The 17857-nt window shown below is 41.4% G+C and overlaps 1 protein-coding gene across 2 annotated transcripts; it reads right to left on the bottom strand.

Moving 5' to 3' along the window:
- Positions 1-87: 87 nt before the first annotated feature.
- Positions 88-17296, bottom strand: LOC119031152 (platelet-derived growth factor receptor beta-like). 2 transcript variants are annotated; one of them, XM_037119395.1, is made up of 28 exons: positions 16988-17296; positions 14806-14874; positions 10858-10927; positions 10674-10771; positions 9539-9734; positions 9191-9451; positions 8122-8252; positions 7963-8044; positions 7733-7807; positions 7402-7585; positions 7202-7317; positions 6999-7110; positions 6825-6924; positions 6594-6702; positions 6283-6377; positions 6039-6171; positions 5827-5931; positions 5606-5710; positions 4566-4668; positions 3480-3601; positions 2861-2973; positions 2637-2759; positions 2403-2514; positions 2223-2322; positions 1497-1602; positions 1124-1241; positions 894-1032; positions 88-695 (listed from the first exon to the last, which is right to left on the bottom strand). In XM_037119395.1, the coding sequence occupies exons 3-28, from the start codon at positions 10910-10912 to the stop codon at positions 584-586; spliced, it is 3105 nt and encodes a 1034-aa protein (XP_036975290.1). In that variant the 5' UTR covers positions 10913-10927; positions 14806-14874; positions 16988-17296; the 3' UTR covers positions 88-583. The 2 variants fall into 2 exon arrangements, with proteins under 2 accessions (XP_036975290.1, XP_036975291.1); XM_037119396.1 differs by having other exon boundaries at positions 10674-10768; positions 16988-17295.
- Between the last annotated feature and the right edge of the window lie 561 nt (positions 17297-17857).

Here is a 17857-nt window from a genome sequence, read left to right as displayed (position 1 = left end):
GTTTTGATCACTGATGGAAACAATAAAAGTGAAGCTTGACTGGAGTTTGATATTAAAAAAAAAAAAAAAAAACAACGACGTGAACAGTTGAATTTTATTTTGATATTTATTTAGATAAAGAGCTTCAGTTCTGAGATGATTCAGAGCAGTTTGAATAAACACGAAGCAGATAATAGTTCAGAATACAGACACTACAGAATAATATGAATACATGAGGAATATAAAACTGAATATTATAGTTATAAATCTGCGCAGTTTACTGTGAACACAACTCTGTACCATTTCAACAGGAATATTGAAACAAATGTGATTTAAAAAACATTTGAAAGAAAACACATTTCCTTTGGCAGCCTTACAGTCAACACTGTAGGTAAAATAACCCCAACATTGACCGCCTTGCTCAGCAGAACCTCGGCACTGTCTTGTGATGATGTTGTCCTTATGAATGGATGATCCAGCTGCGGGAGGGTGTGGCAGATATCAAAGGGTATTACAGCCCTCTGCCTTGCCTGGATGGATGAATCTGCCAGATGCCTCATTATCAATTAAACCCTCCATCCGGTCTGAAAGGCAGCTGAACTCTTCACAGGCAGCTCTCCTCCTCTGAAGCAGGAGGCGCCTCAATTTCTTGTTTCTCCTCCGGCGTTTTCACTTCCTGTGCTCCCGCTATGTCCTGAGATTCTGACAGCTGAGGGCTGCAGAGGAGAGAAATCAACATCGTCATTATTTTCTTGAAAGGAAAAGACCACAGGTGAGGTAATCTAACCCTCAATGCCAAAACACAAAGCTCAGTTAAAAATGGGATACTTGCAGCAGCCACCAGAGGGTTCTGTAAGCCTACACAGTGACCATATTGGGCCTTTTGATAAATGGAGACCACTCAGTGTTCATACCTGACTGCGTCCAGCGCAGCGCCGTTATTGGTTTCTATGGTAATGTCAGTGATGGGGATGATGTAAGTGCCATGAGAGAGGCTATTCTCCACAGGCTCCGCCTCCAAGAGGTAAACAGTCTCCTGAGGGGCGGGGATTCCTGTTAATGACATTGAGGAAGTTGAATGTCAAACGTGTTGAGTTTAGCTTTTTTATCAGGACATTTATCTGTATGTTATCGTGGATCTGACCGTTCGCGTCTGTCAGAATGTCTGTTTGATCTTCAGCAGTTCGTGATGAACTCATTCTGGATCGAACAACAGCTGGATTTTCACCTTTCAGGAAGTTCTCAGTCAGCTGGACGTAACGCTGACACACAACAACAACAACAACAACATCAACAACAACAGTTACTGACTGCATGAACCGAAGCCGAAACAGAGAGGTGAATGTGTTCTGGTTCTGTGTGTGGTTCTGAAAACTGAAGAGTCTCCAGGAAACAATAAGCAGTTACAGATCACTTTCTGTGATGGAGGTTATATTTGTGAGTTTAAAACCATTGGAATCGTTTCTTTCTATCAGAGAATCTTCAGCGGGATCAAACACAATAAACTGATTTGGTACCTTTTGATAGTCGTCAGTCAATATGTTTCCCACGGAGACGACCAGTGAGGAGAAAGAAGGTCTGGACTGAGGTTTTTCCTCCCAGCACTGTTTCATCAGATCAAAACTGAAGACAGAGCACACTGTCAGAGGAGTCGGACGTGATTAAAGACAAAATGTCAGACATCAATGAACCGGTCAGAGTTGTCCTGAAGCTGATAAACATAAACATCTCCACGGATCTTTATAGAGAAGGGTGTTATGGATACCTGTAGGTCACAGAGGAGCACCTCTAAAATCAAGATATGCTTGTTGCAGATGACATGGTCAGAAACAAGCTTATCTGTGACATTAAATGAGGTCCGTTAAAAAGTTGACGTAGCAGAATAGTCATAGTATTGGTTTCCGTACAAGAATTACTTGGTTAAATGATCATTGTTTTGATTCAGATATTAAGTATGAACAAGACAATGGACAAGGTTGGGATATCTCTGTCATGATTTCTTGCTCTTCCCCACCATAGCCCACGATTTCCATAGGTAACTGAAATCAAAAACAGTCACACCGTGACTTTTTGTATACTAATCTGGCAGAGTTTAGGTTGAGCAGCCGGATGAGTGGATTCAAGGAAACAAATGTCATGTTGTAAAAGAAAAGTTGCTGTGTGAAGGTGTCTGAGCAGCTCTGGTAGTCATCCTCACATGTGTAGAATGTGTAAAACATGTGATGGTGACCTGTGTGACATACATGTTGTGAGGAGCGTGGTCAGGTCGACTCATTCTGTATCCTCTCTTCAGAGCAGAGTAAAACTCCTGGGTCATAGGGAGGTCAGGGTACGGGCTCCCACCTGGGACAATACAATGTACTGCATTGACTGAGCTGTACAAACTGGTGTCTATAGATGGATATTGGTTTAGACCAGCTTACCCAGAGAGAAAATTTCCCATAGTAAGACTCCATAGGACCAGACGTCACTCTGACAGCTGTAAATGTTCTGGAAAATACTCTCTGGAGACATCCACTTCACAGGCAGGAAGCTCTAAGAAATTGAAAACACAAATTAAAAGGATGAGGTTACAATTTTCCAGGTCTATCAATTTATCAACACTTTAAGCTAATGTCAGTTTTATTAATTAATTTTATTAATTAATTTAGACTGACATTTCCTCTGGCGATGTAGTCCTGATCCTTCATCAGGTCTCTGGCCAAACCAAAGTCACCGACCTTCACCAGCTTCCCCTCACACACCAGGACGTTCCTCGCCGCCAGGTCTCTGTGGACACACTGTGGGACACACAACATGTGCGCTGGTCCAAGTTCTTGAAACACTAACAGTCATGGATGAATGATGAAATGATCAGTGAGGTACTGATGGGTGATCGTACGTTTCTGGTGGAGAGGAAGTCCATGGCCTTCGAGACCTGGAAGGAGAAGCTGAGGAGGTCATGGAGAGACAGGAGAGGAGAGTCGCTGAGGAGGAGCGACTCCTCCTGCTGGTCTGAAAGAAAACCAGAGGGCGAGTCACTGAGGCTGACAGACAAAAACGTCGTCTTACCAGTGACCATACATACCGTACAATACAAATGACTACATTTAATATCCTGAGGATGAATGAACTCTTATAACATTTTGATTACAATTATGAGATCCTGAATACATTTGTCATTTAGAGGATGAAATCACTGTTTTGAATATAATCAAAATTGGCATATGAAGTCATGATTTTGACTGTCGCATGAAGTCAGAAGTCAGAACAGAAAAGTAGAATAAATATTCACTTTTCACTGAACTGTTTTCGTCGTATTTCATCATAAATGTAACATTTTCAGATTGAAAGATAAACTAAGAAATAATGTATTTATCAGATCCTAATAATGAAGCTTTTATATTTTCTGATATAATCTGTTTTTGATTGTTACTCGTTGATGTGTTTAAAATGACAAGATTACGATAAAATGGAATCACCAAATGTTATCAATGTATTCAGTGTGCCACTTGTATCACCTGGCGCTGTGTAAGGTGTCTCGTACACCGCAGGTTCGATGTCGGCGTAGCTGAGCTCCTTCATGGCAACGTACTGAGCGCTTTCCTCCTTATTCATGTCCATGTAACCTCCATCACTGTCACTGCAGGACGCGAGACACACAGTCAAATTCAGAGAGATACTCTGAACAAAGATATAAACGCTCTTATTTTTCATGAGCTGAGCTCAAAGATCTAAAACTTTTTCTATATACACAAAAGATCCATTTCTCTCAAATATTGTTCACAAATCTGTCTAAATCTGTGTTAGTGAGCACTGCTCCTTCGCCGAGATAATCCATCTCACCTAAAAGGTGTGGCATATCAAGACACTGATTAGACAGCATGAATATTGCACAGGTGTGCCTTAGGCTGGCCACAATAAAAGGCCACTCTGAAATGTGCAGTTTTGCTTTACTGGGGGGGTCTTGGGGGGGGTGCTCCAGTTCCTGCCAATATCCAGCAACTTCCCACAGTCACTGAAGAGGAGTGGACCAACATTTCACAGGCCACAATCAACAACCTGATCAACTCTATGCAAAGGAGATGTGAGACAAATGGTGGTCACACCAGATACTGACTGGTTTTCTGACCCCCCCCCCCAATAAAGCAAAACTGCACATTTCAGAGTGGCCTTTTATTGCGGCCAGCCTAAGGCACACCTGTGCAATATTCATGCTCTCTAATCAGCATCTTGTTATGCCACACCTGTTAGGTGGGATGCATTATCTTGGCAAAGGTGAAGTGCTCACTAACATAGATTTAGACAGATTTTTAGATCTTTGAGTTCAGCTCATAAAAAATGGGAGCAAAAACAAAAGTGTTCCGTTTATATTTTTGTAAAGTGTAGCAACTCATATCAACATGGTAGAATAGCAGAAATTTCTTAAAGCCATCATCACAGTTTATAGTTAATTTTGAATGAAAAGTGATAAAAATGACAATTGCATTCCCTACACTCTAAAATGTTACCCGAAGTTGCGTGCGTGCCTGCGTGTGTGTGTTTGCGCGCGCGCGCGTGTGTGTGTGTGTGTGTGTGTGTGTGTGTGTGCGTGTGTGTGTGTTGACCTCTTGGTGTGCGTATCGCTCTGTAAGAAGGTGTGTTTGTTCCTTTGCAGGTAGTTCACCAAGTCCCCATGACGACAGAACTCAGTGATCAGATGGACAGGACCTGGACAGACAGACACACAAAGATTATTATTATTATTATTATCATTATTATTATTATTACAACTGTTACTACTGTTACGCAAACAGCAAGTGTCTGAGACAGAATCACTAATAGGATAATTCAATCCAGTTTTTAGATTCCCTCCAAATGGAATAATCCTGTCAGTACACCTGGTCTGAGTTCAGGTGTGTAGTTTGTGTACCCTCAGGTCACTATGACAACAGTCATATCGTTTAATTTACAATAAGTTTAAAGTAATTATCTTCAGATGAAGCATTAAAACATCAAACATATCAACATGGAGGGCTTTTATTTAGAAGGAGTAACGTGAGCAAAGAACAGCAGCAGGATTAAAATGTGTCACACCGAAACAGTGAGTGAGATGGTTCTGATTTATTTGGGGTTTTTTGAGGATAAATCAGGATTAGTCTAACATTCTTAGAAACAGACTAGGATTCAGTTAATCAGAATTAAGTAGTTCAGCTCAGGTTTAGTTTAGATGAGGGCTAAGTAAAGATTAAATCAGTATAAATCTAAAATCAGAGCAGGATTAAGTGGGGATTACATCAGTATTAGTTAAGAATCAGAGCAGGGTTAAGTGAGGATTAAATCAGTAATAGTTTGGAATCAGAGAAGGATTTAGTGAGAATTAAATCAGTAAGAGTTTAGAATCAGAGCAGGATTAAGTGAGGATTAAATCAGTAATAGGTTAGAATCAGAGCAGGATTAAGTGAGGATTAAATCAGTAATAGTTTAGAATCAGAGCAGGATTAAGTGAGGATTAAATCAGTAATAGTTTAGAATCAGAGCAGGATTAAGTGAGGATTAAATCAGTAATAGTTCAGAATCAGAGCAGGATTAAGTGAGGATTAAATCAGTAATAGTTTAGAATCAGAGCAGGATTAAGTGGTTATTAAATCAGGATTTAAAGGTTCACCTCCTCTTGTGCAAGCTCCTAGCAGATTGACGACATTCAGGTGAGGACCAAGATGAACCAAAACCTTCAACTCTGACATCAGAGACTGAACTGCACCGCTGTTGGCTGAAGCCACACACACAAAAACACTTTTTTTTTCATTTTATAGATATCAGGCCTGAAATGGTAATATCATTAATCAGTCAGATTGACAGATGACAGACAGACAGACATGTACGTACGTTTCACCATCTTGATGGCTACTTTAGTTGATGAATGAGAGTGAAGCAGACCGGAGACTGTTGCCTCAACAACACGACCAAATGCACCTGAACCCAACACCTGACCTGGAGAGAGAGACAGACAGAGATTGTGTGGTAGACAGATGAGAAAATGTATGTTTTGTTACAAGACCAAACACGAGTCAGTTATTTTGAAAAAAACAAAGTATTACCAATCACTATGTTGTCTCGTGGTACTTCCCAGGTGGAGTTGTAGGGCAGGTGGGCGGGGTCGAGGTAGGTGTACTGCTGTCCGTCAGGACTCACTGACTCAATCACCTTCCAACGAACTTCATAACGCGGTTTCTAACAAAACAAATACAACCAGTGCTGCAGTTCTGTTTCTACACTACTGGCCATGACTGCACAACTAAAACTGCAGTTGATATTGTCAGAAGCACTACACTGGATACTGACTTTTCTCCAGAGGAGGATGAGAATGATGAGGAAGATGACAGCAAGGATGACCAGAACCAGAACTGCTGCCAACACTGCGACCTGAGACAGGAGAGCTGGAGACAGGCAGAGTGTGAGACAGAGAGAGAGATAAAAGCAGACAGCGGCAGACGGGCAGGTAGTCAGAGAGAGAAAAGCAGGGAGGAAGAGAAAGAGAGACAGGTAAACAGAGCGACAGGCAGAGAGATGGGAAACACAGAGAGGGACATTATGTCAAGAACACAAATTAAGGCTGTACGTTACTACAGCAGTATTGCAGTATTAACACATACAGTTGGACACTATTCGCAGGTCTCTGGCTCTTCGTCCTGCAGAGTTTTTGGCCTCACAGCGAACAGCTGACAGAGAGCTGAGACTCTGCAGAGTCAACACACTGCGTACCTGCACAGGTGACACACACACACAGAACACACGCGCACACAGGTGTCAGTCATCTTCATATGATAACACTTTATTTTGTCCTCCCGAACTGATGACATCATGCTGATGACATCACTGGTTACCTTAGTAACACCTCTCTCCTCCACTTCAGTGATGTTCTCCAGCAGAGCCCCGCCCTCCGAGGCTGATAGGCTCCTCCAGCCACCCGTCAAATTATTGCACCTACAGAGGACAAACATTGTTACTATGAAAGCATCAGTTATTTTACCTGTGTGGGCGCGTGTGTGTGTGTTTACCTGTGTGAGCTCTGACAGGTGTACCAGGTGATAGATGGGGGCGGAGCTCCCTCACTGACACACTGCACTGCCTTACTGCCGACCTCCGACAGAGACACGATCCTGGGGGGTGCTGCACACACACAGGAGAACACACACAGATAAACACACACATACAGATTAAAACACGCATGTTATTCGAAGTCTCTCTTTCTTTATCTGACCTTTGACCTCCAGATTGAAGATGACCTCCTCAATGTCGTCATCATTGGAAGCAGTTGCTGTGTAACTTCCAGTCTGATCCATCTGGACTCGAACCAGAGTCAGTGTGCTCATATACCTGTACACCAATCAGTCAATCAATCAATCAGTCAGACAGACAAAAAGGCTTCCTCTTGAACTCTAAAGATGTCCTCTGATCTACCTGCTTCCTGTCAGGTGTCTGGTGGTGATGGATGTGGTGTCCGTGGCGATGGTCTGGTTGTCTTTGGTCCAGAGGACAGTGGGGGCAGGGTGGGCATCAACTTCCACACTGAACTCCACCGTGTGATGGAGGAGAGATGATACATTGGTTTCGCCTGAAGACCACACGTAGACATAACCTTGATCTGCAGAGAGAGAGAGAGAGGGAGAGAGAGAGAGAGAGAGAGAGAGAGAGAGAGAGAGAGAGAGAGAGAGAGAGTGTTTATGTGTGTGTGTGTGCGTGCGTGCCTGCGTGTGCGTGTGAGTGTGTGTGTGTGTGTGTGTATGCTCACCCAGTACTCTCAACGTGATGTTTTTTGTCACAGTTCGCTCCTGCATTGTCTCCTTAACCATACACACATACACACCTACAGGAAACACAAACATACACATTCCCACAGTTAATTCAATTTCACCATATTCCATGATAATTATAACAAATGACTTTGCTGTTTATCAGTTAAGATATCATTATAAAAAAAAACGAAACAAGTAGCCCCAGATATTTTCCTTAGTTTCCTACCAGAATCTTCCACCGTTGCCTCAGAGATGTTAAGGAAGGAGCGGATCCGATTGGGCAGAAAGTCGGTCAGAGGCTCGATTTCCTGAAGCAACACAAGCAATACAGTTTGATGACATCACAGTTCAGACAGACAGGCAGATGAAAAGATGAGACAGGTACCTGTTTGCGAGGGAAGTCCCAGGAGAAGAAAACCATCTCAGTGTCTTTGACAGTGCAGTTTACAGTCAGAGCCTCCCCCTGCTTCAACACACTGCTGGACACTGTCAGTTCCACCTCCATCTCCTTTGGAACTGAGAGACAGACAGGTGGAGAGAAAGGTCTAAGACAATAATGTAATATATTTGGTTTAATCTAAACTAATGAACCTCATGGGTAAACTCACCAAATTTAATATGGTCTAAAAATAGTAACTAATAGTGGTGAGGTTCCGTATTGCAAACAACTGAATTCCCCTCGTCTCTTCCTCCCTTACAGTGGCCACTGAAAATGTTAAAATCGTGAGAGGGCCTCTCTTGCAGCAGTGTTTTGTTAGTCTAGTTTTAGTTTATCTAAATAATCTATTCCCTCATGAAAATGAATGCAGCATTAGCTTCAGGTAGTTATTCACTATAGTCCAGATGATATGCAACAAATTTGAGGTGAATCGATGTTTTGATCTGCTGGCCACTGGAGCAGTTAGAGTTGAGGGTCTTGCTCAAGGGCACCTCAGTCATGGTAAAAGGGGAGGGCCAAGGGCTGCCAAGGGCTGCCCCCCCCATATGACCATAGCAACTTGCATGTGGCAGGTGTGTGGTTAAGATAAAAATGGGGGACCACCAAAAGCATATATTATATGCATACATTTATGGTAAATAAGGTAAACATCAGGGGTCACAAAGGGAGATTTTTCTGCCAGGCGCCTGAATATTTCCTTTGAAAAACATGTGTTCATTTTCAGTGATATTTTGTGTTTTTGCTTCGCCCAAAATGAGTCTTCTTTCACATCCTTTAGCACTCCTGTATCCCTGCAAAGCAAGAGATTGCCACACCCCATTACATTTGAGCAGGACATTTTGTAAAGGTTAATAACCAAATGGAAACTTTCCAACATGCATATTTTCTTTAAAATTGATCAAGAAGGCCTGAAGGTTGTATCAAACATTCTTTCCTTGAACAAACATTTTACATGTGAAATGATGATTCAGACCCTTTAGTTAAGTTCACTTCTATTGTAGAATAATCCCCTCACCGATGACGCTGAAGACATAGTACACCTGTGACTCTCTCTCCTCGTCCCCACGGGTGGCCAAACACACGTATGATGTGTCATTCAGACGACCCGTGAATCCGCGGCCCGGCTCGTACTTTGTCCCCGTAATAATCTTCTTTTGGGGACGTTCGTACAGCGAGACGTCGAGCTGTGGGTCGGACACCACACACGGGATGGTATCTTCCTCCGCCTCCTTCATGACCACACCTGGACCCAGAGGAACAAACCATTCCTCTGGACCTGAAATGGGGTACAAGTAGGATTGAAACATCAGGTGGTAAAGATCTCACGAGATATGAACGATATATGAGAAATTTTCATCATCACCTTGACCAGGTATGAAGATGTCGATGTGTCTGCTCTGATGGGATGAAGGCTCTTCACAAGTGTATCTCCCAGAATTCTTCCAGGTGGCGTTGGAGAGCTGCAGGACACTGCTGGATCCCCGATTCTCCACAACAACCCCGTCCACCATGGTATCCGTAGGTAACTGCCATGTCACCTGACTCCAGCCTGAACACACCTGGAGAGATAGACAGGTATCTGAACCAACCCTGAACACCTGAGGAGACAGAGAGGTACCTAATCCAACCCTAAACACACCTGAGAAGATAGACAGGCACATGATCCAAACTGAACCCACATAAGGAGACAGACAGGGACCTGGACACACCTGAGGAGACAGACAGGTACCTAAACACACCTGTAGAGACAGACGGGTACCTAAACACACTTGAAGAGACAGACAGGTACCCGGATAAACCATATAGACAAACAAGCACCCGAGCCAACCCCATTTGAGATAGACAGGTAACTAAACGGAACCAAGACACACCCGAGGGGACAAAAAAGGCACCTGATTCAAACCTGAATACGCCAGAAGACACAGACAGGCACCTGAACCAACCCCAAATATATTTTGAGGATACAGACAGGTACCTGACTGCTAAACATGGACAGGTAATGATACCTTACTTCATTATGAACACACCAGAAGAGATAGACAGTCACCTGAACAAAACCTGCAGAGGTAGACAGGTACTTGACTCAATACCAAAGACACCTGAATAGACAGAGAGGTATCTAATCCAACCCTCAACACGCCTGCGAAGATAGACAGGGACCTGAAGCAACCCAAAATATACCTGCAGGGACGAACACATCCCTGACCAACCCTGAAAACACCAGAAGAGAAAGACAAGTACCTGACTCCATCCCAAACAAACCTAAAAGACAGTCAGATGCCTAAGCCAACCTGAGGAGACAGACAGGTGCCTGATCCAACCTCAAACACACCTGAAGAGACAGATGGGTATCTGACCCCTCCCTGAACACACCTGAGGACACAGATAGATACTTGAACACACCTGCAATGACAGGTGGGACAGGTGACTGTGGCATCAGACAGGTATGTGTGGAGACACAATAAGGTATGGGCAAAGACATACAAGTGTTTACTGACCACAGTGAAATTGGCGTTTGGTTTGAGCTGAACTTCAGCAGAAGAAGGCATCAGCTCCAGACAGACCGCCACTTCAGGACACACCAGGAGTGCACCTGCTGACAGACAGATGGACAAACAGACAGGCAGGCGTCGGTCCACCTGTAAAGCCTGCTAATGGATGTTTTAATGTTGGTATACTCACCTAGCAGGAAATGCAGCACGTTCATACTTCCTGTTCGTCCTCTGATTGACACCATTATTGGCTGACGATCCTGACAAACAACAACAACAACAAGTAAAAGTTTTTCTCCATCTAACCAATAATCCATGGTCTGTCCTTCGTCAGTGATGCTGCATATTACTTGCTAGCTTATTGGTTCTCAGGGGTTCATTGAGGAGGAAAAAAACAGAATATTTTATACTCATTTCTGAACGGACACACATACATGCACACACACACGCAAACTCTTATTTTCATTTTGGCACTTTAAGGAGTATCTCAGCTCTAAAATGTTAAAAACCACTTTGCTGGGTTATGATTACATGAAAAATAATGAAAGCTAAAGCTAGCTAATGCTGTAAAGTAGAAACAGCAACGTGATACCCATAGAAACAGACCTCAAAGTGTTTCATGAGTTTAGTTCAAAGATGTCTGCCCACTGTGTTGGGTCATTGATCCACTTGGAGGGGGGTAAGAGGGAAGGTGTTTTAAAAAGTACCCAAAAACCCATACTTGTGTAAAAGTAAAGCTATTGTGTTAAAATACTACTTTGCTAAAACTGAAAGTCACTCATACAAATAATACTTGAGTAAAAGTATTAACGTATCTGATATTGAATGTACTTAAGTATTAAAGTATGCTATGCTATTAAAGTATGCTATGCTCTGATGCAGCATTAAAGTGACCGGACGTCCTGATATCGTAGCGTTCCCCAAAATAGAGGAGGTCTGATTTGGTACAGCTTTATAAAACATGAAATACTGACCCTTTTTACTGTTTATTACCAATATGACCACATGACCCCCACAACCCCACAGCCACCATACACAGAGTCCAATCTACAAAATACCTGGTAACTAAAGTTATCAAATAAATGTAATGGAGTAAAAGTGCAATGCTTACTTCAATATTTGAAATGTAGTAGAGTGGAAGTAAGGTCACAAAGCAAACTTGTCAAAACTGCAATGCAAACATCAAAGTATGTGAATGTATCTGCATGTGGCAGTCTAGTTTATAAAAGCAACTTTTGTGCATCAGAAATGAGGGATCCAGAGTTTCTGGTCTACAACTCTTTGACCATCCTGTTTTTAATCTGTCACTGACAAATGCTGGATGCTTCAGACGCGCTGAAGTCTGAAGTCAGTTCAACAGAAACAGTCTGTTAAATCTGTTAAATCATTTGAAGCTGTGATGGTTCAAACAGACCTGAGCACATTCCTCTGCGTGTGTGTGTGCATGTGTGTGTGTGTGTGTGTGTGTGTGTGTGTTTTCACAGGGGGATTTTGGCTTTTTTTTCTCTCTCTCTCTCTTTCCTCCAAAGAAAAAAGAAGACTGAACCCAGTCATCCAATCAGAGTGTGTCCTTGGGGATTGCAGCCAACCAATATTGGGTGAGGGAGGAATGCGAGTCGACCACCGAAGAAGAAAATAAACGGGAAAGTATTTCCTGTGGGCAGTCAAGAGGAGACTTTCCAATACGACTTAAAATTCAGTTCATCACAGTTTTGAGCCAATCACAGCTCTGTAGCAGTCTCAGCTTCTGTTAAATCTGCTCTGAGTTCAGTGCTGCACTAACACAATGATGTCACTGATTATGTCACTCATCTACTGACATGTTGTGACGTGTTTGCAGACGTCATGGATTGAGCGTGCTAACAACAGCAACATGTGAGTTATATTTGGGAGTCACTTGGTTTTGTTCATATTTTGAGGTTTTGTGCAGCTGAGGTCTGCAGAGCTGTGTGTAGTCATTGAGGCTGATGCTAAGCTAGCTGTTGAATAGTCAGTAAATCCAGCAGAGTCTTGTTTTCCATTTCTACATGTGTTGAATACCAAACATCTGACGAGAGGTTGTGGCAGATTTCGAGTTGTTTAAAGGCTCCTTTGAAGTAACAGTGTCAGGCTGGCGCACAGGAACCATTCAGCTTACATAAGCTTGCAGGCAGCAATAAAAACAAGTCTGAAGAGAAGGAACTCAATGTGGGCAGCCAGACCGGTCCAGATTCAGAGTCAAGTTCCAGGTTCCAAGTAAAAGGACTGACTGAAGTAAAGGATTTGAATGCTTTGGGCTGTTCAGACCTGGTTTTAACATCCCTCCTGAGTCATCACAAGTGTGATCATCTCGAAGTCTGTCAGTGATGTGTAATAAACATGTGCGCTGCTGATGCAGAATTTGTCAGAGACAGCGTTTCATAATGTTTATAAAGTCTGTCCAAACTAAACAACTCAAAAAATGGTGCATTTTTTAAGGGAGACTGGGGACTTTCTCCACAGGCAACAAAGAAGAAGCCATTTTGATTATTGTTTACATCATTTGTAAGAAAACTGACCTGTTCACATCAATAAAATGTCCACTGAAGCATATTAATTGAAAATAGTGTTATCATTTGAAACAGTTCATTTAAACAGCTGCTCAGTGATGGCAGGTAAGGCTCAAACAGGTTGGAACAGCATTATCATGACAAACTGACACTGAACGTACTGCATTTAATGCCAAATTTACAAGAAAGTGTTTCACAACAATTTATAAAATTTCCCCTCAGCAACTCAGAAAATTAAACATTTTCCCAAGAGACTCACCACAGCTGACAAAGAAGTATGGTATTGGTTACTGTTTATTACATTTGTAAAAGTTTGACCTGTTTACATCAATGAACATGTGTTTGAGTACAGCTCCTTAGTGTTGACAAGGTAAGCGGAAAGTTCCTGCGTTTGGCTCCGCAAACAAGGACAGAAACATCTTAAAGTATTGCATTTAATGCCGAATTTAAAAGAAGGAATAAATAACTTAGAGTTTGCTGTGGCAGTTTCACAAAGTTTGTTTTGACCACCTCTGAGTGATTGGATCTCAAACACGTCTTCAGCGCGCCATTGGTGCCATTCTCATATTCTCGCCTGTAGTTAGAGCTGACCACTTGTGATCGGATCCCTCAGGATGGATGTTGATACCAGGTCTGAACAGGGCCTTACACACACATCAAACTGTGATGTCACACGTTGAGTCGCTGCCAATGTGTGCAGCCAATCAGAGCTCAGTAAACATGGAAATCACAGTTCATCTCTTATTTATGGGTACAAGAGATGAACTGTATTCTGTGTGTGTGTGTGTGTGTGTGTGTGTGTCCAGCACACAACGTCATCGCCATCAGCCTGGACCGCCGGCAAGGGGTCCAATATACTATATAATACACTCCAATATAAAAAATATATATATATAGATTTTTTTCTGTGCGTAGCATAAGATGACTACAATGTGCATTTCATTGGACTACCTTGTGTGGCAAAATGACAAATAAATAAACGATGAAAACAATACAGATACAAACACAGTGAACCACTCAAGCACTGGAAACATACATGTGTGACAGCGAACGCATCAAAAACAGTACACAGCAATCTATACAGGCAACTTCTTTGTCACCTGTGGAGAAAGTCCACAGACTCCTTTAAAAATCAGGAAAAATTTGGTAAACATTGTGAAATGATAAACTAGCTGTTAAAACATGTCATGTTTTAGGTTTCATAAGACAATTATCTGAATTTTTCTTTTCTTTTGATTCATTTATATCTTTCCTTTACTTCAACCTTTCGTCCCCTGGCGCATTTATGATTGTAGAAAATGATCTTTACCTGATTACATATGTATACTAAAGTTGATACAAAAAAATTTAAAAGCTTATCAGGAATCTGTAGCTGCTCTTCACCTCTGCTGCAGGCTACAGGCTGATGTAGCCGCTACTAGCAAAACACACCCTAATCTCCCACCAAACTGTCAGAGGGAGAGTTGCACTGTGTGTAAAAACCATCTTTAGCTCTGCTGCTCTGCATCTAACATGAGCTGGACAGAGTTACAAGAGTCATTGTGGAATTTATATTCAAAACAGACAGAGCAGCTTTGGCATCACACTCAGCTGATCTACAGGTTTCTCACCTGTACATCACTCCTGCATGTTTAAGGTTGTTTTCTGTCTCCCACAGTACGATTCCAGTGACCTCTGACCTTTAGAAAGACACAAAAACACAAAGATTTTAATAAAAATGCAGTCAGTCATGGAACCGAAAGTGTTCACTTCTCCAACAGACTATTATCACTATCAAAATGTGCATACATCTGTGTTGTTTGTTGCTGAGTCCGTGAATCACCCTTTCTGTGGGTATTTCACAATAAGAAGGAAAGTGCAAAAGTTTTGATTCTTTGTGGCCCATGATCAGTCCTGATTGGGATAATTTGTTCTTGCTCTTTTTGGTGTTTTTGGTGTTTATGGTCTTAAAAAGAATATTGGTTTGAATACTTCTCAGTTTGCTTTACAAATGATGAGTAAAGGTGTGACAATTTCATCTAACACAAGAAAAACAATCAGTCGGGTCATACCTTCCAATGTGTCTTGACGTGTCTGAAATGACCACCTATGATCAGATCCCACCTCCCCACTCTATATGCAAATAAACATGTACATGTGGTAAAGGGATGCAAAGTTGTATACACAATCTTCATAGATAAAATCTCCTGAATTTACAAGAAGGCCTTGATAATTAAGAATTTATCTGAGACAGCATTTCACAATGTATGTAAGGTTTCTTCTAGCTCAGCATCTCACAAAATTGAACATTTTTCATAGTGAGCCTGAGGACTTTATCCACAGGAGACAAAGAAGTAGCCAGTATTGGTTGCTGTGACTGTTTTGTATAAAATTTGAGCTGTAGGATTCACAATAAATGCAAAGAGCAGAATCTCTGCCTTTTCACCTACTTTGTGAAAGTTGACTTTCATTGAAGACTTTACTGCAAACATGTTTAAAACTTAAAACAAAACTATTAGAATGAAAAGAAAATACAAACTTTCTTTGTTTCAGAGCAGCAGCTGTGACTCTGTGAGTTCATGTGAACCTGGCTATATGGAGGACTAAAAGTGCCATTATTAAATAAACAAATACACCATTAAATAATTAATTAAATGTGTCGTTACCAATACCAATGGGTGAGTTTTAAAAGATAAAATAAATTCATGAAGCACTGAAACACAGGACCATGAAATAATTCATTAAATAGTAAAATAATCATATCTGATTTTTTACATCAAATGAATTGGTATTTTAATGAATTAATGACACATTTAGTAACATATGCCTGTATTTAATTCAAATTTTAATGAATCAATGACACATTTAATTAATTATGTAATGGTGTATTTATTTATTCAATTGTGGCACTTTTAGTCTGCTGGATGTCACATACACTGAAACAAATTACATAGCTTACACATTGACTTCAAGAATTTGGATCAGATGTACAGTCATAATCTATTTATGATTCCAATCAATACAAATTTGTTTTACTATAATGCTGAAACAAGGTGTGTAAAGAAAATAAGTCGATGTGTGATTCATTACATGACAGACTAACAAATGTTAAATGCATTACTTTTATATATAATACGTAATAAACATTGAAGAAACACTTGATATTTATGTGGAAGTTCCTTAACAGTCCAAAGGTTTATGCATAAGTCATTTTTAAGTGCATTTTTTAATCTAATCAGATCACGTTATATAATCTATCCACATTGACTCAACATGATACAAAACTTTTGCATAAAATGTGAAACTTTACACTGAACTTATGTGACGAAATTTGATGGGACATATACATTTTGGAGTCTATCAATCAGTCAATATGTGATCTTTTCAACTTAGTTAAACTAAAGCAAAACAGATTTACGGTACTGACAACAATTTTAAACAAATATCCAGACAACTTTTAACATTAATGACATGTTTTGAAAGGGTGATCATGAAGTGAACAGTGTGTTATGCTCTCTGAAATGAAACAACAACAATTCTTCACAAACTGACAACAGTTATCTCATAAAATGTGACTGGTTTATATGAACTTTACATTAGATTACATAACTGTGCAAAAGCTGCACATTAAAACTTATTTTAAGTAATGCTCCAGTCAGAACGGATAATCATACTGCATACATCTAACTCATAATACTGAGTGCTGTACACCGAGGCACTGAGAGTTTTACCGCAGTGTTTGACGGGAGGACACAGAGTCTCAGAGACAGACAAATCAGCAAAATAAGAATGAGACCTTTGGTCTGTGCAAACCTTCTGATACTGCTGCTTCTTTTCTCTTTCCTCCTCCTCAGTCTCCTTCTCCTCCTCTTCTTCTTCTTCTTCTTCTTCTTCTTCTTCCTCCTCCTCTGCTTCTTTCTTTTTTCAGTGGTCTCCTCTCTCCTTTCCCCTCACTCCTCTTCAGGCTTTAGTCTGAGTTCATTCCAGACGGACGACGCATGGAAACCAACAGACTGACTCACAGTGGGAGAGTGAGAGCAAGAGAGAGAGAGCAAGAGAGAGAGAGGCAGAGAGAAAAAGAGAGAAGGAGGGAGAGAGAACGTCTGTTTTCAATCTGTCTCTCTGTCGTTCGCCCTCCCTCCTTCTCTCTTTTTTCTCTGGCAGGATGTGAACCGAGTCCAACACACACACACACACACACACACACACACACACACACACACACACACACACACACACAGCTAGAGAGAGAGCGAGAGAGAGACAGAGAGAGAGAGACAGAGACAGAGAGAGGCGCATGCACACACACACAGAAAGATCTTTTTGTGTGTTTTCACTCATTTTATTATCAAGTGTGTGTGTGTGTGTGTTGCAGTAAAGCTAATTACATAAAGTGGTGTGTGAGAGAGAGAGACAGAGAGAGAGAGAGGTAAAGAGACATTAGCATCATCAGACAGCTTGATTCACTGATCAGTGATAAATCTCTTCAGGATCAATACATCAGCTTCAGTCTGCAGCTACCAGCCCCAAACTGACTCTAGATAGTTTCCACATATCCTTATAAAGTTCAGATATTAGCATTGCATGATATTTCATTGGCTCGACCACAGGAGGTCGTATTGCAATCAAGAATTGTGACAGCTGGAGAGACAAACAGCAGCTGGAGGAACCAAGAACAGGCTA

This window comes from Acanthopagrus latus, chromosome 13, assembly GCF_904848185.1.
Source record: "Acanthopagrus latus isolate v.2019 chromosome 13, fAcaLat1.1, whole genome shotgun sequence".
NCBI lineage: Eukaryota > Metazoa > Chordata > Actinopteri > Spariformes > Sparidae > Acanthopagrus > Acanthopagrus latus.
The sequence above is the reverse complement of the archived record's forward strand: the minus strand, read 5'-3'. Positions and strand labels throughout refer to the sequence as shown.